Source organism: Astatotilapia calliptera, chromosome 7 (genome assembly GCF_964374335.1).
Source record: "Astatotilapia calliptera chromosome 7, fAstCal68.1, whole genome shotgun sequence".
Lineage (NCBI taxonomy): Eukaryota > Metazoa > Chordata > Actinopteri > Cichliformes > Cichlidae > Astatotilapia > Astatotilapia calliptera.
Genome location: NC_137428.1, coordinates 44891365 through 44917393, shown reverse-complemented (window position 1 = coordinate 44917393; position 26029 = coordinate 44891365). Strand labels below are relative to the sequence as shown.

Sequence of the window (26029 nt, the reverse complement as noted above, 5' to 3'; positions counted from 1 at the left end):
AACACCAAGTGTGATAACCGATGTGTTACATTTAGAACAAGAGCCATCTGAGACTATAGCTTCTCCAAGGAAGAAAATTTCCTTCCACGACATACATTAGCTGAGGCTCTGGATCCAGAGGGAGATGCAAATCTGTATCAGTTTATGATACTTTCTTAAGACATCAAGGCAATACCATCACTGTATATTTCATCGGTTGTTTTTTTATTTTTATTTGATTTTTGAATGCATTCTCATCGAGCACATCATAGGCCACAGTGTTGCCTTATTACATCTTTGGCTACCTAGATCAAATTCATCTTGAGCGTGCATTTAAAAGATCAATCTGAAAATGTGATATTGATGACACATTTGAACAAGTAATACACTGTGAACTAACAGTTGTGTTTCACCCCTCGTAAAACAGACAGCAAACAGATCAATTAGTTCTAAATACATGTCAGGTTGAAGGTGTGATCCATGTTCAGCTGAACGAATATGGAGTCATTTTATCTTTGTGTCTCCTACTGCAGGCTTAGATGGAAAATCGGAAGATATCGACAGAAGGAAAGAGGTGTTTGGACTTAACATCATCCCTCCAAAGAAGCCAAAAACCTTTTTGCAGTTAGTGTGGGAAGCCCTGCAAGATGTCACACTCATCATCCTGGAGGTGGCAGCCATCATTTCACTAGGCCTTTCTTTCTATCATCCACCAGATGCTGAGAGACAGAGTGAGTAGTTTTCGTTACTTGAAAAGCAAACTAGTCTATGAGTATGCCTCAACATTTTTAGTAGTAGAGCTGTGACGGGTCAATATCTGATCATTAGAAAAGTTAGAGTCCATCATGTGATCAGTGTAATGAGCTTGTATGAAGGTGAACTGGTTTCCACACCAACATTTCAGCAAAGTAGTCTTCCTGGTACTGGTGTTAGGCCAGTTCCCATTTTGGCTGTAATTTGTCATGAAGTAGATTCAACAAGGTCCTGGAAACAATTCTCAAAGATTTCAGTCTATATTGACATGATGGCATCACACATTTTCCCCAGAGTTGTGAAATGCTTCTTTACTCTGCTGGAAGCAGCTATCAGATGTTGGCTACACAATGGGCATAAAGGGATGGAGATTATCAGCAGCGAGTCTCAGGAAGGCTGTGGGCTTTAAATGATACTCTGTTTGTGCCAAAGTGTACCAAGAAAATATCCCCCACACCATTACATACCTTTTCTATTATTTATGCAAAGTCTGACCCAACCGTCAGAATGTCTCACCGGGAACTGAGACTCATTAGATCAGGAAATATTTTTTACAGTCTTTATTTGACCACCTTTGATGAGCGTATGCACATATAGTCCCAGCTGTATTATCTTCTGCAGCTGTAGCACATCTGCTTCAGGGTTCAATGTGTTGTGCATTAACAGATGCTCCTCTGCATACCTTTGGTTGTACCTTGGTAGTTATTTGAGTTACTGTTTCCTTTTTATCAGCTTTAAGGAGTCTGGAAATTTTCTCCATTCTATGTGAGCCCTAGAAATGGTTGTGTGGGAAAATCACAGTAGATCCAGCTAAAGTCATTGAGCTGTTGCCAATCTGCTTGGTTAAATATTTGCGTTAATCAGCAGTTCAGTGGATATACCTAATAAAATGTCCTGTATTGTATATGAAAGCTCAGCTTGACTTTATTGTGCAGAGGGACAAACACACATTTCAAATGATATACCTGGTTCATCTGTCATTGTCACTGTAATTATAATAATAATAATAATGCTGTAATAATTAACATCAACTTCATCTAACAAGCTGCAGCTTCTCCAAACTAGCTCTGAGCTTCAGTTCTAATAAAACCCTGAAAGCTCCTGACAAGTCCATCCTACGATGCATCTCCAGACAATGTTAAGTGCTGGTCCTTCCTGGCATTTCTGTTATGGCTACTTTCACTGTGCACTCTGCGATTTCACCATGGTGCACCCAACAGTTGAGTAAACGTCAACTTGTGTTTGAAACTGGCATGTGAGGCACTGTTAACAGACAGAAGGTCATGTAAGACTGAAACTGAAAAATGTTCATAAAAGTTCTAGCTGATGTGTCTCTGTTTAGACTGTGGCAGTGCAGCTGGCGGCGTGGATGATGAGAGCGAGGCAGAGGCTGGATGGATCGAAGGCGCTGCCATCCTCTTGTCTGTGGTGTGTGTGGTGCTCGTGACGGCCTTCAATGACTGGAGCAAAGAGAAGCAGTTCCGTGGCCTCCAGAACCGCATCGAGCAGGAGCAGAAGTTCACGGTGGTTCGAGGGGGGCAGGTGATCCAGATCAAAGTGTCCGAGATTGTGGTTGGTGACATTGCACAAGTCAAATATGGTGAGGAAGCAAAATCATGTGTGTAATAATTCACTTTACTAACATTTGGTGACATTTATTTTGGTATTACTAACAAATAAACAGCTGATACTATTAAATCTTGACTTCTGCAGTCAAATATAAAAATGATTGTATCCTTCTACACAATATCCCCATGTTGTCTTTGTGATGGTCGAAGGTTTAAACCCAACAACAGCGTTATTAGTTTTTTTAAATGGTTATTTTCAAATAATAACTAACCATTGTATGACTGCATGTGGCAAGCAGATGACATAACAGTGATGTAACATAATGACCTGAGTGTTTGTGTTCCAGGTGACCTCCTCCCTGCTGACGGTGTCCTGATTCAGGGCAACGATCTGAAGATTGATGAGAGTTCTCTAACCGGAGAGTCAGATCATGTCAAGAAGAACCTTGACAAAGACCCCATGCTGCTGTCAGGTGCATCACTCTACACTATTTCACATTAAATTACAGCCAAGACCATTGTGACCTGTGCTGTCATTGTTGGAGACGATTACGGCTGATGATTTTCCAGATGATTTTAATTCTGACTACCCTCTCTCGTTTTCTCACCTAAATTGGGAACATCAAATCTGTTCTTACAGCCTCAATCCAATACATATAACAAACTATTATTATTATTATTATTATTAATATTATTATTATTATTATTATTTTAGTCCTTATAGTGAATAAAAACTACAATTTGAAAGCAAACGAACTAGACCAGAATTCTCTGTGGTACATACTGGGCTTCATATGCCCACAGAGGCTGATGGATATAACATTTCAAATGCAGTCTAATTGTTGATTACTAGTCAATTGAGCTATATAATGGGGTACCAGTTGGCTAATAAAATCATCTTCTCTCTCCATCTAGACACGTAGGCCATTAAAAAATGCACTTAATTTTAAAGATGTGAAGAGCATTCCTTTTTTTACAAAATACCATGCTCAACCCTGTTAAGCGAGATACAACGTGACTTGTGTTTTTTTTTTTTTTTTGGTGAAATATTTCATTTTCACTTTCTCAGGTACCCATGTGATGGAAGGCTCTGGCAAGATGGTGGTCACTGCTGTGGGTGTGAACTCTCAGAGTGGAATAATCTTCACCCTGCTTGGTGCTGGTGATGAAGGTGACAACGAGGACAAGAAAGACAAGAAAAAAGAGGAACACAAAAGGAAAGATTCAAAGGGGAAGAAAAGTAAGTTCAGTAGAATTGAATCCTATTTGACATGCCAGTGTGGTTCTACTTATATCTAAAACATGTTGTCCACATGTGGAGTGTTATTGCTCAAACCCACAGCAAAAGATTCCTCTCCTGTTCAGGTACTACTCCTTTGTTTATGTGTGCAAAACTGCTAACACCAATCAACACCTAACAATGATAACAGTTGACTTTGGAGGTTTTAATAATTTATTAATCATTCTTTATGTATGAGTATGTGGGTTAGTCATGTATGTGTGTAGGCATGGCTTTAATAAGAGCAGCAGAGACGCAAAACAATGCATGGTCTTCTCACAGAAAAAGTGTTAATTTCCTGTATTCCCATGAATTTATTTGCATCAATTTGTGCTGCTTCCTCATATTTACACAAAAATTTATATATGGCCTGCAGATCGAAATTAGCTAGTAGCTAAACGTGGTACAATGCATATTTTCTCTTAGAAGATTCATTTTTTTCTGTTCATACATGGTCCCTGAAAAATAAAGTGGAAATGGAAGATGAAAATGAAATTCATGCCAGTGATAAATGAATTATGTGGTTTTTGATTAATTGATTAATCGATTAAGTAATTTATTTAAGAACACCTTGGTCTTTAATAACTACGTGGGTGTATAAATTGGGGATTATGTAGACTACAGCTCACCTGCTGAAAAGAGAATACCGAGCAACAATTCCTTGGGATTAGCAACAAAACCAGCCAACGAAATTTATACACAACCTGCTCATTTTGGAGACTCAATACCTGCATTTGCCACAGCAGACTTAGTGGTTTATAAACTCAAATTTAAGAATATTTTTTGTGAGGAAGGATAGAAAAGATTTATGAATGTAGTGAAGGAGGAGAAAGAGGAGTGCTGCATGACTAACGGCTATTAAATGTTTCTTCTTTACAGGCAAAAAAGAAGACAAAGGCAAGAAAGGTAGGCAAACAAATATGCCATCACTGTCTGTGTGAATGAGTTGATGTGAAGGTTGTATTAAACAGCAGAGCTTCAATTTGTTTTTAAAGCTATCTCTGGTTTGATCATCGACTTCTTGTGGTAGTGAACTCCAGAGCATCCATACCTCTATCTGTCCATGCCGAATGTGTCAGCAATAATGTTAACAGTTAATATGTTTTGGCAGTATGGGTGCTGCTGTGCGCTTCTGTGTTCTGTGGAGAATGGAAACTGAGGAGCCACGTAGAAACCAGCTCGTTCCTCATCCTCTTTGACTGGACCCAGTTCTCTTGGTCAAATGTGTGACATCAATGACATTTATGAGGGTCAAAGACTTGAGGCCTTTCCCAGTCTGTGCTCCTGTGAATCATCATTAGTCATGGTCTGAGTACTGTCCCATATTTAAATTTCACAGGATGATGTGGATAGAAATATTTTAGGGCATGAGTCTTAAATTATATTACAAAAATACAGATATCTGATATTTTCCAATTATCCCGTATTAACTTATCAGTTAAAGAATCCACTTAGTTTTGGTTGCTTAAGGCTGTTTAGGTAAGGCTGAAAATCATGGTTACCTTTCCTACAGTTCTTTGAATGAAATCACATGCAGTCTTTGAATATTAGACTTTGGAAAATTATCATCTATTGTTGATGTGTAGTTTTATGTACATCATGTCCAATTCACAACAGTTGTCTCGAGGTACTTGGTATTGTAAGGTGAAGACTCTGGGAGAGGTAGCCATCTGCTGCAACCAGTTGGGTGTGAGGTGAAAGAGAGGAGAAAAAGCAGTCTTTAAATAGACAGGACAAAACAGTGGAGAAGAAATGTTCACTGTATCAAGTCCACCAGCATCCTGACCCTACAGCGGTATATTTCAGGGTTGGTTCATGGTGACCACATCTAGCCTTAACTAAGTTTTAAGAGAAAGGAAAATTTGAAGCCTAATTTCAAAAGTAGAAAGGTCTCCTGAACGCAAACTGGCTCCACAGAAGAGACATGATTGGGCCTGACCTTAAAAGACTTCGTGTGGGAGGGAACCAATGGGGAAAAGCTAATGTGAGAGAAATATGATCTCTTTCTCATCCCTGTGAGTACTCTCACTGCACAGGCTTTTCAGGGTTTTTTGGAACAACATACAGAATTGTCCAGCCTAAGAGTATCTGTATCTGATATAATTTCAAGATTTCTATGGACCAATACAATAACCTCAGCCCTGAATTCAGAAGTAGAATTCTGATCTTTATTTTTTGCCTCTAGTTTAATTTATTGATTTATGCCATCTTATTTCATAAATAACTATTATGGGGTATCATCTGCATAACAGCACAACACATTTAATTAGCAACTCAGTGTTCAGTATAACATGAAAAGCTTCTATTTTCTGTCAGGTTACTTCAATCATCCAACCCCTCAAAAAATACTTTATAATAGGTAGTTCAGTTAGACTCTTGGTTCCTTTGGAGTTTCCCATGGTCCTGACAGATCCTCCTGTCTCCCTGTGGTCCCACATGGTGTAGTGTGTTTGGCCCTGTGGTCTGAGCAGTAGCAGCAGGTGCTCCTGACTCTATGATTAGGCCCAAGAAGATTATTGGGCTTAAGCTTGGCAGCTGCTTTCTTCTTCTGCCTACTGCTGGCTGCCTGCCTGTCCACTAATAACCTTGTTACGAGATGGGATCAGCACCCTCACATATATATATACACCTGCAGATATGCTTTCTGAAAGGGGGTTGTTTGATTGTTGGGGTTTCTCTTTATTATTGTGCATTAAAATACACAGCACCTTGAGGTGACTATTGTTGATATTTCGCACAATGTAAATAAAATAAAATTGAATGGAATTTTAAATTTTTATTTAATAGCGTATTAGTGATAAACACTGTTTTCTGAGGGCAGTTTACGAGAGAAAAACTGTTTTGACATTCAAGTGTTTGGATTTCTTTTGTTTGTTCTTTTGATTTCCTGTAGGGGAGAAGAAGGACGGAGCATCCGTGGAGATGCAGCCACTTAATGGTGAGGGAGAACCAGAGAAGAAGAAAAAACACATTGCAAAGAAAGAGAAATCCGTCCTCCAGGGGAAGCTAACTAAGCTGGCTGTGCAGATCGGCAAAGCAGGTACAAACAGAGTCTGATTATTGAGATTTAATTTAGATTTAGAGACCACACATCACTGTGCTCTGAAACACTTAACGTTGATTTTTGACGTGATGTCCATATTTGGCAGACATGGGTTGCTACAGCACGTCGCTCTGGATGTTTGAAATGGGAGAGTTTTGCACCAGATGTCTTTCTGGATGCAACCCAATCGGATCTGTGTCTCCTTACTGGAGATGATCCAGGGATCTTTTACTTGTTAGGCAAATATGTAAAATGACTAGCTGCAAAGCTGCTTTTTTTGTACAAAAATCTTTCAGTGAACGCTCGCATGCAAGGGAAGCTACTAAGATTACGAAGAACAACCACAAACAATAGGAACAAAACAAAGAGTTCTAACAGAACACTAGAATCCATGGCTTTGATGAGAACAACTTATGTGATGATCATGTTGGATGTGATTTATTAAGCATCTCAAAAAAGGAAGTAATTCCTGAAAAATCTCCTTTAATCCAATATTCAAGATCAGAAGTAACAACAAACCTAGATTGCCAAGAGTTTCAGAGCAGATGTAAAGTTTTTCTACGTTGCAGCAGACGTCTGACTAATTTTGTAAAGGATGCAAAAACTGCACCTTTGCAGTAGCACTGGCTCACATCCAAAGATTCCAGCAGAAATTAGTTAATCTTTCCTCATGCGAATCACTGTTTATACATTTCCAATTTACAAGTCTTTTAACTTGCGAGTGTCATTTCCGAGAAAGACATTTGTATTCCTGAAGTGTATTTTCACAGAATTTGAACGTTTTTGTTTAAATCTTCCACTTAAAAAGGTTCAAAGGAGTTGTGAAGCTAAAACAACTTGTTTTAAACAAGGACTATATTTTGTCCATAGTGAGTGTGACCACAGCCTGTGGAGCCCTTGCATTGTACATAAAGGATGTGATTATATAGGAGTGACTGTAGAGGAAGAAATGTTTTGTAGATGCTTAATATTTGTCTGGGGGCTGATAAAGCCTGAACATATGAACGCTGTTGTATGCATTTTTAAGATGGTTCAGTGGAAATGAACGCAGATATATAGATCCAGAACAAATTTGAACTTAACTCACTGTTCACTTAATCTGTTATGGTCACAATTAACTCTACAGATGAACTAAAGTCTGTGACTCTGTTCTCTTCGCTGCCTGTCTTTGCCTTCAGGTCTGTTCATGTCAACTCTCACTGTCATCATCCTCATCACTCGCTTCCTGATCGATACATTCTGCATTCAGGGGGTTGTGTGGCTCCCTGAGTGTGTGCCCATCTACATACAATTTCTGGTCAAGTTCTTCATAATTGGTGTGACGGTGCTTGTGGTAGCTGTACCTGAAGGCCTCCCTCTGGCCGTCACCATCTCCCTAGCCTATTCAGTCAAGGTCTGTTTATTTTCTAAGGGAAATTAAAAAATGTTTGCTATAATAAAACTAACATATTTAGCCTGATGAAACATGCCAGATAGATATTTGATCTATTCTTTTTTTGCAGCACACAGTATTTGTGCAACTTTTACAGAATTATTTATTGTCCACCTCTTTCATTGTAGTAATGACCCGGACTTCAAAAGTAATAATGGAATATTTCAACCCTCGTCAGACAAACTTGGATCAAGCCGAGCTCTTTTGATTGATTCAAAATAAAACCCACAGACTGGTAACATGGCTCTTGTCTTTTATCAGAAAATGATGAAGGACAACAACCTGGTCCGCCACCTGGATGCCTGTGAGACAATGGGCAATGCCACTGCCATATGCTCTGATAAAACGGGCACACTGACTATGAATCGCATGACAGTGGTGCAGGCCTACATCGGGGAACGCTACTACAAAAAGGTGCCAGAGCCAGACCTTATCCCTCCCAAAATCCTGGACCTGCTTGTCCTGGGCATCGGGGTCAACTGCGCCTACACCACCAAGATTATGGTGAGCTGCAAAAATAGCAGTTCATTCAGGAAGCTGAATGGAGTGCAGTGCAGGTTGACTAACACAGCAGTTCAGGACTCATTGGATTACTGTCTCCTGGATCCACTGTATAGCACACAGACAGGAAACCGATTCAGCTACACTATCTATCTATCTATCTATCTATCTATCTATCTATCTATCTATCTATCTATCTATCTATCTATCTATCTATCTATCTATAATATATATATATATATATACATACATATGCGTGTGTGTGTGTGTGTGTGTGTGTGTGTGTATATATATATATATATATATAGAGTTGACATGAACATATATATATATACACACATGTATATATATATATATGTGTGTGTGTGTAAGTGTGTGTGTGCATGTATAATATTCTGAATTGTGATAGAGACCTAGATGTGGTTAGTTATACTTTCAAATAAGACATTATATGTACATTTCTTTTGCTGACATTTTGTTTTCTTTGCTAAAGGTATCACTATAAATTACATCAATTTGTCTGACAATTATTTCAAGCTTAAAAGATCAGCAGCATAGCCTGGGGTTTGGAATCCCCAAGCAGTCGCCTAATGAATGTGAGAGCCTGTGAACTGACAGATAGGTTTAAGTTATCCTTTATTAATCCCTTGGAGAAATTCTTTGACTTTACATTGGGCAGCCAGCTGGTTCTGCCCAGGAAACCAGATATAGCGCTCAGCCTTTGCCATGTTCAGGGCTGTCTTGACAGAAGAACTAAGTACACTAAAAGGCAACAGAAAGCTACCCTTGTGAAAAATTTATAAAATCTTCTATTTACCCTGGAAAACATTATTGCAGGCTCTTTACCTTACTATATAAAGTGCCTTACATAAATAAAACAGAATTAAACTGAAATGAATTAATTTTAATTGAACCTCAGACAGTGATCATTATTTGACTGTCAAGGATGAAATATCTAGTTTACAGCTGCAGCTACAGTTGTATTGATAGTGACAGGCTGTTTTTCTTGTACGTAGAATAGTAAGTTTATTGATATCTAATTGTGCTTAGTTTTCAGACTGAAAACAGTCTAGCATTAAAAATTCATGTGGTTACGTTATAAACATAAAATTTAATTAGAAAGTCCAATAAATGCCAAATTTAACAACAGATAAATACAACTAAATGTGTTTTCTCATACCAGACACTGTATTAAAGACTAGCATGCCACAAGACAACTCTTGAATTTACAGTTTGGCAGGCATGAACTAGTCATTTTTAACCAAAAGTACTAGTTTCAGCACAGTGTGTCCTTAAAAATTTTCAGGAAACTGGATAAGTGGAGGACAAAAGAAAAAGTGTCAACCCTAAAACACCTACAGCAGATGAACAGCATCTGAAAGCCTTTACTGCTGTAAATTACAGCAAAGAACACAACATGGAGGGAAATCAGACACAAGTCATACATAAGCACATATACAAGATAAAAAGGCTATACATGAACTGACTTTTATTTTTAAATTAACTTTAAAACCTTGTTGTTGAAAGTTGTGTATTGAAGCTTTTGATTGTTGCTGTATCATTTCATTATGTGTGCTGTTGTCATATTGTGTACATCAGACTTCTCATTAAAGACTTAACTTCCCGATGTTTCTTCTCACAGCCTCCAGAGAGGGATGGTGGACTCCCTCGCCAGGTGGGAAACAAGACTGAATGTGCCTTACTGGGATTCACCCTCGACCTGCGCCGAGACTATCAGGCCATTCGCAACGAAACCCCCGAGGAGAAACTTTTTAAGGTCTATACCTTCAACTCTGTGAGAAAATCCATGAGCACTGTGCTAAAGAACCATGATGGCAGCTACCGAATGTTCAGCAAGGGTGCCTCTGAGATCCTGCTTAAGAAGTAAGTTTACTGCTTGTACTCACACAGCCGTACACAGTAAGATGATGATCACATGACTATCTCTGTGTTTACAGATGTTGTAAGATCTTGACGGCCAGTGGTGATGTCAAAGTCTTCAAACATCGCGACCGAGATGATCTGGTTAAAAAGGTGGTTGAGCCAATGGCGTCTGAGGGACTGAGGACCATCTGCCTCGCCTACAGAGATTTTCCTGTGTCTGATGGAGAGCCTGACTGGGACAATGAGGCCCACATACTAACAGGTCTCACATGCATCGCTGTAGTTGGCATTGAGGACCCAGTACGACCTGAGGTATGCCAACACAGAGACAGCAGGCAAACCAGTCTTTAGAATATTGGCTATTAGCAAAGATCTGTCTATTTTAACATTATTGTGGCATGTTTAATAAGACAAGGATGCCAAAGTAATTTTACATCGTGGGCCAGCTTTGATCTTAAATGGGCCAAACCAGAGAAACTCCTCTTTCTTTCAGTGTAAACATATTTAACTACACAATTAATCCCATTTAATGTGGAATTTCAACAGAACAACTCAGTTTTTCTACATGATAGAGAAATTCTTTTGTAGTAAATGCAGGAAATCTGTCAGCACAAATAAATATGTAAAATTACACTTTCTATACAATGTCTCTTTCCCCCCCGAGGACCCACTGTAAAAAATAGAAATTTCTAAAGTAGAAAGGGACTTCTCTGTGTTATAATTGATGTTGTTTATCTATTAGTTAATTACTTTGGTGTAATATGAATAGCTGTTGTGGATGTCCTTATCAGAACAAAACACTGTAAAACCAATGAAAATATGGTTAAAAGTCCCAAATCTGCCCTCCCTCAAAATTTCCAAAGCCATCCAGTGGTCTGGTTTGGGGCCTTTGCTGGGTAGATTCTGTCCTATTGTTTGACACCTCTGAGCTAAAGTACAGATGTCTGAAAGACTGGATCATTGGCTACAATAATTCAGAAACTCTGTAGACACCATGGGACCGGTATTTTGTCAGCAACATTTCATTGTTTGTAAAACTATGATTATTGCAAAAACTAGCTGTGAGTCAGTCAGTATTTTTCTTTGTTCGAACCTTTTATTTTTTCAGTGTTCCAATCAAGCTCACGTACTAGATGCATGTTTTTTCTTTTATTTTGCTCCATAGGTTCCAGAAGCCATCAGAAAGTGCCAGCGGGCTGGAATCACTGTTCGCATGGTGACTGGAGACAATATCAATACTGCCCGTGCAATTGCCATTAAATGTGGCATTTTGCATCCTGGAGATGATTTCCTGTGTTTGGAGGGCAAAGAGTTCAACCGACGCATTCACAATGAAATGGGAGAGGTCAGACAAACATAAAGAAAGAGGATTTGACTGATCAGTAGATGACTGTGAAAATAAGAAAAGTGACACAATAAAAACACAAACATTAGAATGCTGTGTGAGATGTGCATTTATGCATTTACTTACCATTATGGCCTGGCTCACTGTTACAAATGTGATAAGGACTAGTCTATTGGTTTGTTCTCCATTTTTATGCTTCGTGAGCCAACCAGTGCTGCCACTAAGCACCAGTCACACACACTTTTCTTCACTGTCCTTCACTTTAAATCAAAGGTACAGCAGAGTATTTTCATAAAGCCTTTAATAACACAGTTTGTCTGCATTAGTTTGTTTTGCTGCACATTTCACAGTATGAGAAAAACATGATGTCACATGTTAAAAACATGAGGACTTATATGTAAGCTTTAAATTTAACAAATTTCCCACGTGTGAGACTAATAAAGGTTATCTTATCTTAAATCTCCATTTTATGCCACTGAGCAGTCCTTACCTTATGATCTTCCACTTCTGTCCTGTCTTTCTTTTCTTTCTCCATCTCTGAGTGAAGTTAGCTCTCATTCTCCGCCTGTGAAATACAATCAGCTGGACCTTAAGGCAGCAGAAGCACTGTGTGACAAAATGCACAGACAAACAGTTGATAGAAGCTGCATTTATTTATGCTTGCTACTCTTTTGAAGGGGTAGCAGGACAACTGCAGTTGTTCTGGTGTTGTGCCAAAAACAAAAAAACACTGGCCCACTTTAACCCCTGACCATGGCACAAAGTTTTGCCTCGTTCGTCTCTTTTTATGCAACAAAAAATAACTACTCATGTGAAGTACAGATATATGAAAATTCTATTTAATTACAGTAACAAAGTATTTGTACTTTTTTACTTCCTACCTCTGTAACTTTAATTCAATTTGATTTGATCAACATAGCCTCAGTTAATGATAGTTATCTGAACAACAACAGTTATTCTATGGTATGGTAGAGGCCCTCTCAATGATCTGCTCATCCCCTTGAAAATTGTGAGGAAGCATATGCTGCATCTGGTTGGAAGGTCAGCACAATTAGTCGGACAAACAGTGATTTAAATCAATATTCTGCCGTTAAAACATAGATTTTTTTTTGGTCTTCTCTCTCTTTTTGTTTTGCAGATTGAGCAGGAACGTCTTGATAAGATTTGGCCCAAGCTCCGAGTCCTCGCTCGATCATCTCCAACGGACAAACACACTTTGGTCAAAGGTTAGACACATCTGGATCAAAGAGGGGGGGTGGGGCAGGAGACAGTTAGTGACAAGGGGTAGATTGAACCATTGAGAGAAGGACAATTTATGTTTACAGGAAAATTTGTACACAAGAAGGTTCATTTTGAGTTACATAAATATGAATATTAAAAGCAATAGAAATTAAACCTTACAAAGTAAATATAAGAAAATGTGGAAAGAAATTGAAAGGCAGCTTATGTTAAAGTTGATCCTTTGGCACTGTTAAACATTAGTAAGGTATTAGTAATTATTGAATTCATTATTTGTAAAGCATTTAGTTTTGTAACCAAGCCTCTAAAAGTCAAAAGAAAAGAAAAGCAAACACCCATTTTTAACATTTCATTTATCAGTTACATCCAGATCCAAAGAAATATTGATTAAGCATTCTAAAAACGTAATTTTGAAAATGGATTCTATCAGGAGTAATGCTTTACAAATAATGAATAAAGTATTTACTCATACCTTATTAATGCTCAAAAATGTGTAGTCATTATAACCAGTGTTGGTCAAGTTACTTGAAAAAAGTAATCAGTAACTAATTACTGATTACTTATTTTCAAAAGTAATTAATTACTTAGTTACTTTTTAAAAACACGATTTACAACCTGAATAGGTAATAAAGCGATAGATCTTTCAGCCCAATTCCACTTTTTCTACATAATTGAGCCCGTTCTCACTCCCGAGGCGTAACATGTTGACGTTTTGTCACGTCCCGCGGCGTTCCTGAGGAACGCGAAAGGAGACCTTCGGCGTTCTTATGGTACGTGGCGGGTTATGGCTGGAATCCAGTGCAATGACGCTCCCGCGGTAATAGACGTTCCAGCCCTGTATTCCAGCCCTAAACCTAACCTTATCCCTAGCCCTAACCATAACCTTATTCCTGATCTTAACCAGGACTATAATGATGTTAAATAGCGTGTTTCTAAGCGATTTGAAGAAAAAGAGCGAACATGTGTAGATGGAGTCCAGACGGTTCTCATATTTCCTCTTTTTTCCGAGGTCGTCATTTAGGAACGTGGTGGGTAGCCGAAAACGTAATATGTTGACGATTTGTCACCTAGCGTAAAATGTTACGCTTTGGGAGTGAGAACGGGTTGAATCGATCATACAAAATGTAATCAAATGGAAAGGTCCCTTTTTAAAACTTGTTTTATTAGTTGTAATCTTTTAACTTTATGCATCAAGCAAAAATTTTATTATATGCAACATTCTCTGACTGGAAGAAATTTGTTTAATATTTAAACCTATTTTCTGCACATTCCAGCACATAAAATATATTTTGGTGTGTGTTTACACGCACTCTTTCAAATAGATGCAAGTAAAACACAGCAGAAAATAAATAAAGTCACAGACTAGCGGTCCTGTTGCTCTATTTTCACCTGTAAAGCAGGAGTGGCGTAGGGAGGTTTACCCTGGTGCAGGTGTGCCGCAGCGGTCAGTGGAAGAATCCGCGAGTTTCTCTGTGAATTTCCCATTACGTCGTAGCACACTCTGTGCTTGCTCGGAAGTTTAGGGGGTTTTTTCGCTGTAAAAAGAAGTTTTCTTCTCACGCACAGCAGACGCTAATGTTTTTGTCACTTTTTATGGAATCAAACTTAAAGTAAGGTCAGTGCTTCCACGCTTTAAACACTGCACGCTCATACTCTCTCCCGCACTCGATATATGATCCACTGTTGATCGGCACACAGCTGTTGCCACGAAGTCGCACTTGCTTACGTCACTGTCATGAGACATTCTCGCAAAAAATATCACGGTTTTAGTAACGCAGTAATGCAGCGTTCCTACGGGAAAGTAACGGTAATCTAATTACCGTTTTTGCAATAGTAATCCCTTACTTTACTCGTTACTTGATAAAAGTAATTCAATTACAGTAACGCGTTACAAGTAATGCGTTACTGCCCATCTCTGATTATAACACATATCACTTGTCTTTTCAGGAATTATTGACAGCACAGTCTTTGAGCAGAGGCAGGTTGTTGCAGTAACTGGAGATGGAACAAATGATGGTCCTGCCCTAAAAAAAGCAGATGTTGGCTTTGCTATGGTAACTTCAGCAGTCATCAAAAGTCAATGTATTTTAACATTTAGTTACATGTTGTTATAGCATTTTTGCAATGGTGTTTAATATTAAATGCTATTAAATATTGAATATTATTTGCACTGATAATAACGATAGGTTCGTAAACTAGCATACATGCTATGATCTGCAGGGCATCGCAGGGACGGATGTGGCTAAGGAGGCGTCTGACATCATCCTGACAGACGATAATTTCAGCAGCATTGTTAAGGCTGTTATGTGGGGCAGGAATGTCTACGACAGCATATCTAAATTCTTGCAGTTCCAGCTCACCGTCAATGTGGTTGCTGTCACTGTGGCCTTTACCGGAGCCTGCATCACCCAGGTCAGAGCCACCTGAAAACCTCCACTGTCTATCTGTGACTGACTTTAACCATATGTACTGTACATTTATTTAGCTAAATTTTAAAATGCAATTTTCTTGGAATTTCTGTAAATACTTTGGAGTAAAATGGCTAAAACCCAACTGGGTCTGCATAAATATAGAGGGTGAACCCCACTGCAAGAAGTGGGACAGTTCTTGGTGCATGAAATATCATTTCTTTGATGAAGAATGACCCAGAGCTTGAGAGTGAGAGATACTAGCTAAATATAATTGTGTTTACCTCAATGTATGCTCAGCACTCGAGTTCTGGAACCAGTCGCTTGGAGAAGCTTTGTACTTTATTCAGCTCTGGACTGGAGGTGGAGACTATGTATATTTGTATATCCCAGTTTAGTGGGCAGTCACTAAACTGGGACAAGTTGCTGTGTGTGAGATAGAAAGAAAGTGGTTGTGTACCATTGGGTTGTTAAATGGTTGTTAAATCATTTCTGCCAATATAGTTAATGAGAGCTCAGAGTATTTTTGAATCCCTGGGTGGGGTCCTGGAAGGTGCCCCTACTGGGGACTCCATTGTCCTGCGGGTGGACCTTAATGCTTATTTGGGTAATGACTGTGACTCCTGTAAGAATCAGAATCAGAATCAGAATCAGAATACTTTATTGATCCCTGGGGGAAATTATTTTTTGTTACAGTGCTCCATTTTAAACCAACATTAAGACAAGACAGACAATACGCTAACTAAGAATAGTACAATATATACATATATATACATACATACATACATAAGTCACTTATAAATAAATATTTGGAAAAGAAACATGTGTAGTTGTAGCAGCAAACAGTGTGTTAAGTGGATGCGTTGTACAGGGAGATGGCCACAGGCAGGAATGATTTCCTGTGTCGTTCAGTGGTGCTTTTCGGTAATCTCAGTCTCTCACTGAACGAGCTCCTGTGACTGACCAACATGTCATGGAGTGGGTGGGAGGTGTTATCCAACATTGTCTTTATCTTGGACAGCATCCGCCTCTCCGACACCACCTTGAGGGAGTCCAGCTCCATCCCCACAACATTGCTGGCCTTACGGATTAGTTTATTAAGTCTGTTGGCATCTGCGACCCTCAGCCTGCTCCCCCAGCATGCAACAGCATAGAGGATCGCACTGGCCACCACAGACTCATAGAAAATCCTCAGCATTTTCTGGCAGATGTTGAAGGACCTCAGTCGCCTCAAAAAATAGAGACGACTCTGGCCCTTCCTGTAAAGTGCTGTGGTGTTTTTAGCCCAGTCCAGTTTATTGTCAATGTGTACTCCAAGGTATTTATAGTCCTCCACAATGTCAACACTGACCCCCTGGATTGAAACAGGGGTCAAGTGTTTCCTGGTCTTCCTGAAGTCCACGATCAGTTCCTTGGTCTTTGCCACGTTGAGCTGCAGATGATTCTGCTCACACCACGTGACAAAGGAGTCGACCACAGCCCGGTACTCTGTCTCATCATCCCTGCTGATGCATCCAACCACCGCAGAGTCATCAGAAAACTTCTGAAGATGGCAGGTCTCTGTGCAGTGGCTGAAGTCTGTGGTGTAGAGGGTGAAGAGGAAGGGGGAGAGGACAGTCCCCTGTGGTGCCCCTGTGTTGCTAATCACCTTGTCAGACACACACTGTGGGAGACGTACATATTGTGGTCTTCCTGTCAGGTAATCAACAATCCAGGACACCAGAGAAGCATCCACCTGCATCGCTGCTAACTTATCACCCAGGAGGGTCGGCCTGATGGTGTTGAAAGCACTGGAAAAGTCAAAAAACATGACCCTCACAGTGCTCGCCGGCTGGTCCAGATGGGTGTAGACACGATTGAGCAGGTAGATGATGGCGTCCTCTGTTCCGAGACGAGGCTGATAAGCGAACTGAAGGGGATCCAGATGTGGTCTTACTATGGGTCGCAGCTGGTCCAGGATGAGCCTTTCCAGGGTCTTCATGATGTGGGAGGTCAGTGCCACGGGCCTGTAATCCTGGGGGCCACTGGGACGAGGCGTCTTTGGTACAGGGACGAGGCATGATGTCTTCCACATCACCGGGACCCTCTGCAGACTCAGACTCAGCATAAACAGTTTATGAAAGACTCCACACAGCTGGGGGGCACAGGCCTTGAGGACAAGGGGACTCACTCCGTCTGGTCCAGCAGACTTGCCTGAGTGAAGTCTCCTCATTTGCATCTCAACCTGGTATTGAGTGAAGGTGATGGGTGGGGGAGGGGTGTCAGGAATCTCACAGGAGGCAACATGTGAAGAGAGAGGCTGGCACAGTGGTGTGGCTCTGGATTCCAGGCTGACTGCAGGTGAGGTTGTGGGGGTGGGAGCAGACACTGTGGTGTCGAATCTATTGAAAAACAGATTCAACTCGTCGGCTCTATTCTCACCTCCCTCAGCTCCCCTGCTGTTGGTTGGCCTGAATCCAGTGATGGTCTTCATGCCCCTCCACACCTCTCTCATGCTGTTCTGCTGGAGTTTCCACTCCAGCTTCCTCCTGTAATTGTCCTTAGCCTCTCTGATCTTGTCCTTTAGTAACACCTGGACCTTCCTCACCTCCTCTTTGTTGCCCCCTCTGAAAGCCCTCTTCTTGTTGTTGAGGAGGGCTTTGATGTCCTTAGTCACCCACGGCTTGTTATTTGGGTAACAATGAACAGTCTGAGCTGGAACAATGGAGTCGGTGCAGAAAGTTATGTAGTCTGTGATACACTCAGTAAGCCCATTGATGTCCTCGGCGTGAGGCTCACAGAGTGTTTCCCAGTCGGTCACCTCGAAACAGCCCTGTAGTTCCGCTATTGCCTCCTCTGACCACCTCCTAACAGTCCTGGTGGTCACAGGTTCCCTCCTCACAATTGGCACATAGCGGGGGGTGAGGTGAATCAGGTTATGATCTGACCTACCAAGTGGGGGGAGGGAGGAGGAGCTGTATGCATCCTTGACGTTAGCATACAGTAAGTCTAAAGTTTTCTCTCCCCTGGTGGGACAGTCCACATATTGTTTGAATGTTGGTAGTGTATTGTCCAGTGATACATGGTTGAAGTCACCCGAGATCACAATAAAGGCACTCGGGTGCTGAGTCTGTAGCCGAGCTATGGCAGAGTGGATAGTGTCACATGCAGCTGTGGGGTTAGCAGAGGGGGGAACATAAACAGCCACCAAGATGACGTGAGAGAATTCCCTGGGTAAATAATACGGCCTGAGTCCAACAGCACACAGTTCAGTATCCGGGCAACAAATCCTTTCTTTGATTGTTATGTTGGCAGGGTTACACCACCGGTTGTTAACTAAAACAGCAAGCCCACCTCCTTTACGCTTACCGCTAGCGATGCTGTCCCTGTCCGCCCGAACAGTGTGGAAGCCTTCCACGGAAGCATTCTCATCGGGAATGACCTGGTGCAGCCATGATTCGGTGAAACACATCAGGCTACACTCTCGGTATTCCCTCTGACTCCGTACCAGTGCTGAGAGCTCGTCGATTTTACTTGCCAATGATCGCACATTTCCCATCACGATAGACGGCAGACACGGTTTAAACCTCCTCCTCGCTTCGAGCCTCCGCTGTCTCACCGTCACCTTTTTTCTTCTCTTCTGTCCTTGACCTCTGCATCCCCGATGTGTTTTCCTCCAAATTTCAGCTGGTACTTCTGCGGGCACTTCTGCGGGCGTGACAGGGAGGAATGGCCTGCTGGATCTGAACCCAAGTGGTGCTGTTATTGGACTTCTGTGCCTAGCTAATATCATGTCTAACTATGTGGGTGCTTTTAAGTGCACCTTGCACCAGGAATTGCGATCATAAGCCATAGCTCTCATCTGGGGTAAGGGATGGGTGGGGCTCAGGAGGTAGAGCAGGTTATTTACTAATTGGAAGATTGGTGGATTGATACCTGGCTGTTGCAGTTGGCATACCAAAGTATCCTTGGGCAAGATACTTAACACTGTTTTTTCTGATATGTTCATTAAAATGTGAATGTATATGAACATTAGAAAGCACTCAGACATAGAAAAGGTGCTTGTGTGAATAGATTAACAAGAGTATCCAGAGCCAGAAGTATCCCATACGTCCTGTATAACTGGATATATTATATAGGAGATGTAAGCATAAGAAAGAGCCCTTTGTCACTTGTACTCTTTGTAACCTTTATGGAAAGAATTTCTAAGTGCAGCCAAGTATCAGACATGGCCAGTTCCATTTTGCAGATGGTACAATTCTATTACTCTTACTGAACACTACCTGGGTCAATACCTTGCAGTGAGTATAAAGTGACTGGGGTGACAATTAGCACATCAAATTCTGAGACCAATGGTTCTCAGCTGGAGAGCCTCCTCTGGGTAAATGCACTGCACCTCTTATATAGTGCTAGTTCTACTCTATTTGAGCACTCAAAGCACTTTATACAACTTGCCTTATTCACCCATTCACACAAGTACTTTCTTTGTAAGCTCTTTCTATCTAACATTCACACAGCAACTTGGGGTTAGTTTCTTTGGCATGCAGACTGAAGCAGACAGGGATTGGACCACCAGGGATTGGACCCACTCTGTCTCCTGAGCTACAGCCTCCCCAGAGGAGTTCAAGTATCTTGGGCTCTTGTTTACAGGCGAAGAAATAAAAGAGTGGGAAGTGGACTGAAAAACAGGTGTAGCATCTGCAATGTTGTAGATGCCTATTGCCTGTTGTGGTGAAGCATGTGACTGCAGAGTGCAATAACATTCTTACCCTGCCCCATGGACACAAACTATGGACGGTGTCAAAAAGAATGAGATCATAGATTTAAGTGGGAAATTAGCTTTCCCTGAAGGGTGTCTGGGATCTCCCTTAGAGATGTAGTGAAGTGTTCAGTCATTTGTGAGGGACTCAGAGTACAGCTACTACTAATCCACAATAAAAGAAGGATGATGACCTTGGGGCAGACCCCTGACATACTGGTGGTTTGGACTGTGTCTGCCACATATGTGCAGCCACATATAAAATATAACATATAAAATATAGCATATATCGCATTTTACATCATAAATTCAGAATGAGAAGATTTTGAGGTATGGTTTTTACAATTGAGGTTTATGGTTTTGTGTATTTTAGTGCATATTTATTCGTGACTTAGTGACCGTTGTGTATAATTTTGGTCAGGTAAGCTTGTTTTAAATGTCCTATAGAAATAAGTACAGAAGTACTTGAGTTGACTTTATTTTGACTTCAACAACCAGACGAGATCACTTGAAAATGATTCAGGCAAACTGGGTGAACATTTTATTTTGGTTGGATGAGTAGAAATTAGTAGACATGATATTACTTCCATGCACCTATCAGAGTTTAGCAACGTTTAAAGCTTAAGTTATTGCAGAGATGGTTATGGGTTTACAACGTGAGTTCTAAACTACTAAAGGCATTGGAACCTCTTGAATGTTGAATGCTTACATGAAGAACATCACAATCAATATCCTTCCCGAGAATTGTCTAAGGAGCTTGGAAAGAAAATTCCTGAGAATTAACAAACTAAATTCTCAATACCAATTCCCATCCTAATATTTTTAATTAATGCTTTGTGTATATAATCAAAACCATAATTTGAAATTCTGTTTGTAAATGTTTATTCATAGGTGCCTTTTCTGTCTGTTTATGCTTTTTGGATTTAACGGATGATTTTCCTCTTCTAAATACCATACAAAAAATGTTTCCAGGACTCTCCTCTGAAAGCTGTGCAGATGTTATGGGTGAACCTCATCATGGACACATTTGCTTCGCTGGCCCTTGCCACGGAGCCACCGACTGAGGCACTGCTGCTCAGGAACCCATACGGCCGCAAGAAGCCGCTCATCTCCCGCACCATGATGAAGAACATTCTGGGACATGGCGTCTACCAGCTGACCATAATCTTCACCCTACTCTTTGCTGGTCAGTGAACACATCACACAAGACCAGTTTTACCCTTCTTTGTTAGGGTCGCCATATTAGGAGATTTTATAGTACATGGCCCCGTCCATAATTCTGGCTGGTTTGTAGGGTATGAAATACTTATTTCACTTAATGACATGCACATTAATTTATAACTTAAGGTGACTGCAGCAATAGTGGTGACACAGCGTAAGTCAAATCAGGACCAATCAAAATGGGAAAGATACAGATACAGGTGTAAATACACCCAAGTTATCCTGAGGAAGCAGTTTGATCCAGATTGTTTGGGTACATATGACCATATTCTTTTAACAATGTATAAAGGTGATCTGGGCACTTTATTACTGCACAAGCAATAATAAAGTGCAGTAAGATGAATGACTTGGTTTAATTTTGGGTGAGGTTGCGGGTCTGGTAATAATAACTGGATTATTAGTTCCATAACCCGACGGAAGGATATAACAGGACAGCTTTTGCTAATGGAAGTAATGCATTAATAATGCATGTTTATTTGCATACAGAACATGAATGTCAGCTTCAGTTCCAAATGTGAAGATACCTTCCAATGCCAGGTGTGAACTGACACACTTAGGGCTCTCCACGTGTGATCAGATCAGCCAAGATGAATGTTGATGCTGAGTGTTTATCACAGCACTCCCTTCAGTCACACATCTTTGTACTGTATTTTACATTACGTCCATATATGTAATAATCTTGTGTCTTTTTGTAGTTTGTTGTCCTTGTAAACAAACTTTACGAAAGCTGATTCTTAAAGGGATTTTAATAGGTTTTGTGTGGCAAATGTCACTAAAGTATTGCTTGAAAATGTCTTAGTATTTACTTATTTTTTTTTAAAATTAACATTTTTGAAAAATATACAGACTTCATGTTCAGTGACCTTTGATCCTCCTTACAGGTGAGACGCTGTTTGACATCGACAGTGGCAGGAATGCCCCGCTTCACGCCCCGCCCTCTGAGCACTATACCATCGTGTTCAATACTTTTGTCCTCATGCAGATCTTCAATGAGTTTAATGCCCGCAAGATCCATGGAGAGAGAAACGTTTTTGAGGGTGTCTTCAGAAACCCCATCTTCTGCTCCATCATCTTCGGAACCTTCGTCTCACAGGTAACCCTGGAAAAAAGAAGTCGTCAGCCTGTTCAGGCTCGATGGAATTAAAAGAATTTTCATATAATGTTGTTGCTCTGTCCTCTTGTAGTTCATAATTGTACAGTTTGGAGGTAAACCTTTTAGCTGTGTGGACCTAACCCTTGAGCAATGGCTTTGGTGCATCTTCTTGGGCCTCGGCAGTCTGCTGTGGGGACAGGTAAGAAACTGTTTTTGCTAAAATGAAAATTTTTTAAATTGATTGCTGTTACGATTATTTAAAAAGAAAGTACACTTTTTTATTTCTAAGGTTTTTTGTATCAGGACATTGTCATGGTCCTGGGTCATTTGACCCAGCGTTTTGAGTTTTCCTGTGTTTTTGTTATTTTGTATTATGATCTATGTATACTGTAAGTTCTCGTTGCTAGTCTTAAGTTTATTTCCATAGTGCTTGGTTATCCTGTTTTGAGTTTTTTATGGTCCCAGTTAGGGATGGGGATCGTTTAGGTTTTATCCGATACCGGTGCCAAATCGGTACTTTTGAAACGGTGCCGGTGCTTAAACGGTGCTCGAACCGGTGCTTAAAGAATGGAGAACACAAACTTTGTCCAAAAACCTCTCATGTTCAGCTGTTTTTTTTGCAAAAAGATAACAATGTTAGCCTTTTCTGCAGCTATGGGGCATATATGGCATCACTCTTGGCTGGAAGCAGTGCTTAAACAATGGAAAAAACACAAACTTTGTCCAAAAACCTCTCATGTTTAACTGTTTTCCACTTTTTCTTTGGTCATTTTAGCCTTTTTGGCCAGGGTGAAGGGAGTATCTGCCATCAAACAAGAAGACAGCCGCATGTAACTACGACGGTGTTTGCTAGTTCACCTTACATGCATTAATTTAATAACGTGGTTAGCCTGCTCAACGTAAATTACACACGAACAACATGAAGCTACTCACACAGAGAAGAACGGCTGCTGCTGCATCATCATCCTCATCATTTCTGCTACACTGGCAGGGCTAGGGGCCAGGACTCTATTCTTCGGGTTTTTGGGGGATGTTGCTCCGGGTCCGATAACTGGCAACCCACCCGACGTGCACGGTGTGAGGTCTCGCAGCAAGCTATCAAATACGGCGCATTTCTCGGCTTTTAAAAAAAACGCTATGCGTCGCCAGCTGTTTAATCGGATTCGAGGTGTTGCCTCCTTTGACAGTATCACAGTATCAGCATAAAGCACTTGTTGCAGGCTGCTGAGTTTGCATATTTTGCTATGAAGTACAGCCAGACTTTTGACCGCTTCGCCTTGGGCATTTTTAATCTGTAGCTCTGCTCTAACAGAACGTACGTACCTGGCCCCGCCTACTATCCTCGGAAACGTAAAATGATTGGCTAGAATCTAAAGTGTATCACAGCTCAGGAAAAAAAAGCACCGAAATAAAGCACCGAAATGTGCGCTGCTTTTCGGTCTGGTTACTACCGTTTATGTCAGAACCGGTGCCATCATGGCACCCATCCCTAGTCCCAGTTTAGTTCCTTGATTATTTAATATTTTTCCCTTGTGTCGTTGCCCTCTGTGTCTCCCTCTGTGCATTTGTGTTTATGTGTTTGTATGCGTTCTTGTGCCTTGTTTCCCCTCCTTGTGTTTTATTCCATAATTTTTATCCATCCTCCACTCCTGTGTCATGTTCCCCAGTTTCCTGTTTTATTGTGAAGGTCTCGTGTTCCCATGTTCAGCGTATTTTATTTTGCTTCCCCTGTGGCGTCATGTTCATTTGTAGCAGCTGTGTTCCTTGCGGGTCCTCACTTCCCCCGTTATCCTTCTATGTATTTATCTCAGCATCTCGCTCAGTCCTGTGTTGCGATCTCCCTCATGGTTGTGTGTCTCTCCTTTCTCCCAGTTTAGTTTTTGTATTGCTGGGAATAAAGCTGTGTTGTTTTTGGGTTTTTTTTCCAATTTTCTCCGTGTATCTGCATAATCTGTAATCTGGTCCTCAGTTGGTTTAAAAAATTATTTAAATACAAACTTGACGAAGAACAGCGATACATGACATATTACACTATATCATGATTAAACTAAGCCAAAACACAGAAGCACTGTATGAAGTTTACCCTTATTGCTTTCATAGAAATTGACAAGTAGGAGCCAAGTGCTGCGAATCAATTCCTTCTTCTTCTTTTGGCTGGTCCCAAAGAAGACCAGCCACAGCAGATCGCTTTATGCCTCTCATTTTATTCCTAGTATCCTTTTCTGATACATCAACCCAGTGGATGTCCTCTTTCACTACATCCATGAATCTTCTCAGTGTTGTTAGCTAATAGCTCCATATTCATGGTAAATGGTAAATGGACTGGTTCTTATATAGCGCTTTTCTACTCTTCTGAGCATTCAAAGCACTTTACACAACTTGTGCATTCACCCATTCACACCCATTCGCACCAGCACATTTTCTAACTAACATTCATACTCCGATGGATGCATCGGAGAGCAATCTGGGGTTAGTATCTTGCCCAAGGATATTTGGCATGCAGTCTAGGGGAAGCCAGGAATCAAACCACCAACCTTCCAATCAGTAGATGACCTGCTGTACCGCCTGAGCTACAGCCATTCAGTTTCCTTTGTCCAGTATATCCACTATCCCTCCTCTGCTCAAACAATCTGACTTGCGAGATGGTTTAGAAATGGTTTAAACATTCCAACAGTAACTAAAGCTTCCAACAGACCTTAAAGAAATAACCACTATGACTTCATGCCTATGACATCTGCATAATGTGTCGAAGAACTATCAACTGAAACTAAAGTACGGTGAATCAATCAGGCAAGTCATTAGGAACTCTTTGTCTTTTACAATGGGAGTGGTGTTAAAAAGAAATAAAGTTAAAAGAACAACTCACATTCAAAAAGACTCACACTCACTGGTAAACATTGCCCGCCTCAGTGTGATGGGCATAATTTTACCTGAGCCTACATTATGTTAACAGAAATAAAAAAAACAGACTAGTAAATGCATCAATAATAGACCACAAGAGTAGGATGCTCAATACCACAATACTTGAATAAACAAAATAAATAAGAGAATGGATGGATGGATGAATGAAGAAATAATGACCTCTTTGCAGATAATCATCATGAGACAATGGTTGCATTAAATCTTCATATTGAGGTGTCCAGGATGCGCTGCTGCTATCTTTGACAGGTGCAATATTTTTTTAAATTTTGTCAGTTGGTGTCAAGTGTCCCGACAAAGTGGCTGACGTTTCTGAAGACAGCAGGTCATGCCACACTGCAGGAAGAGATCCCTGATGGGTCCGATGAGGGTAATGATGTGGTTGACCACGGAGACCTCGAGCTAAGCAAAGGCCACATCCTGTGGTGCCGCGGCCTGAGCCGCATCCAGACACAGGTACGATTTCAGGCTTAAAGATACATTTGTGTCTCATGTGTTTTGCCAGATATCTTTTGTATAATTATCTGGTTAAAAATTCCTGAGGAGATTTAAATTTCAACTGGTTGTTGAACCACTGTTACCATCAGAAATCGTGATGTCATCAATTTGTGAAGTTTAAACTACAGA

At 40.7% G+C, this 26029-nt stretch overlaps 1 protein-coding gene across 2 annotated transcripts in view; it reads left to right on the top strand.

The window, feature by feature from the left end:
* The window catches only part of LOC113026220 (plasma membrane calcium-transporting ATPase 1-like), a 32975-nt gene that overhangs the window by 4730 nt on the left and 2216 nt on the right, over nt 1–26029 (top strand). For both annotated transcript variants that reach the window (XM_080304543.1, XM_080304544.1), the window contains exons 3-20: nt 513–710; nt 2075–2332; nt 2648–2773; nt 3370–3540; nt 4459–4485; nt 6473–6619; nt 7801–8015; nt 8316–8558; nt 10198–10439; nt 10514–10751; nt 11605–11784; nt 12923–13010; nt 14971–15077; nt 15244–15435; nt 21142–21355; nt 22272–22483; nt 22575–22682; nt 25679–25858. In XM_080304543.1, the coding sequence (XP_080160669.1) occupies nt 513–710; nt 2075–2332; nt 2648–2773; nt 3370–3540; nt 4459–4485; nt 6473–6619; nt 7801–8015; nt 8316–8558; nt 10198–10439; nt 10514–10751; nt 11605–11784; nt 12923–13010; nt 14971–15077; nt 15244–15435; nt 21142–21355; nt 22272–22483; nt 22575–22682; nt 25679–25858 (3146 nt within the window). The remainder of the gene's footprint in view (nt 1–512; nt 711–2074; nt 2333–2647; nt 2774–3369; nt 3541–4458; nt 4486–6472; nt 6620–7800; nt 8016–8315; nt 8559–10197; nt 10440–10513; nt 10752–11604; nt 11785–12922; nt 13011–14970; nt 15078–15243; nt 15436–21141; nt 21356–22271; nt 22484–22574; nt 22683–25678; nt 25859–26029) is intronic.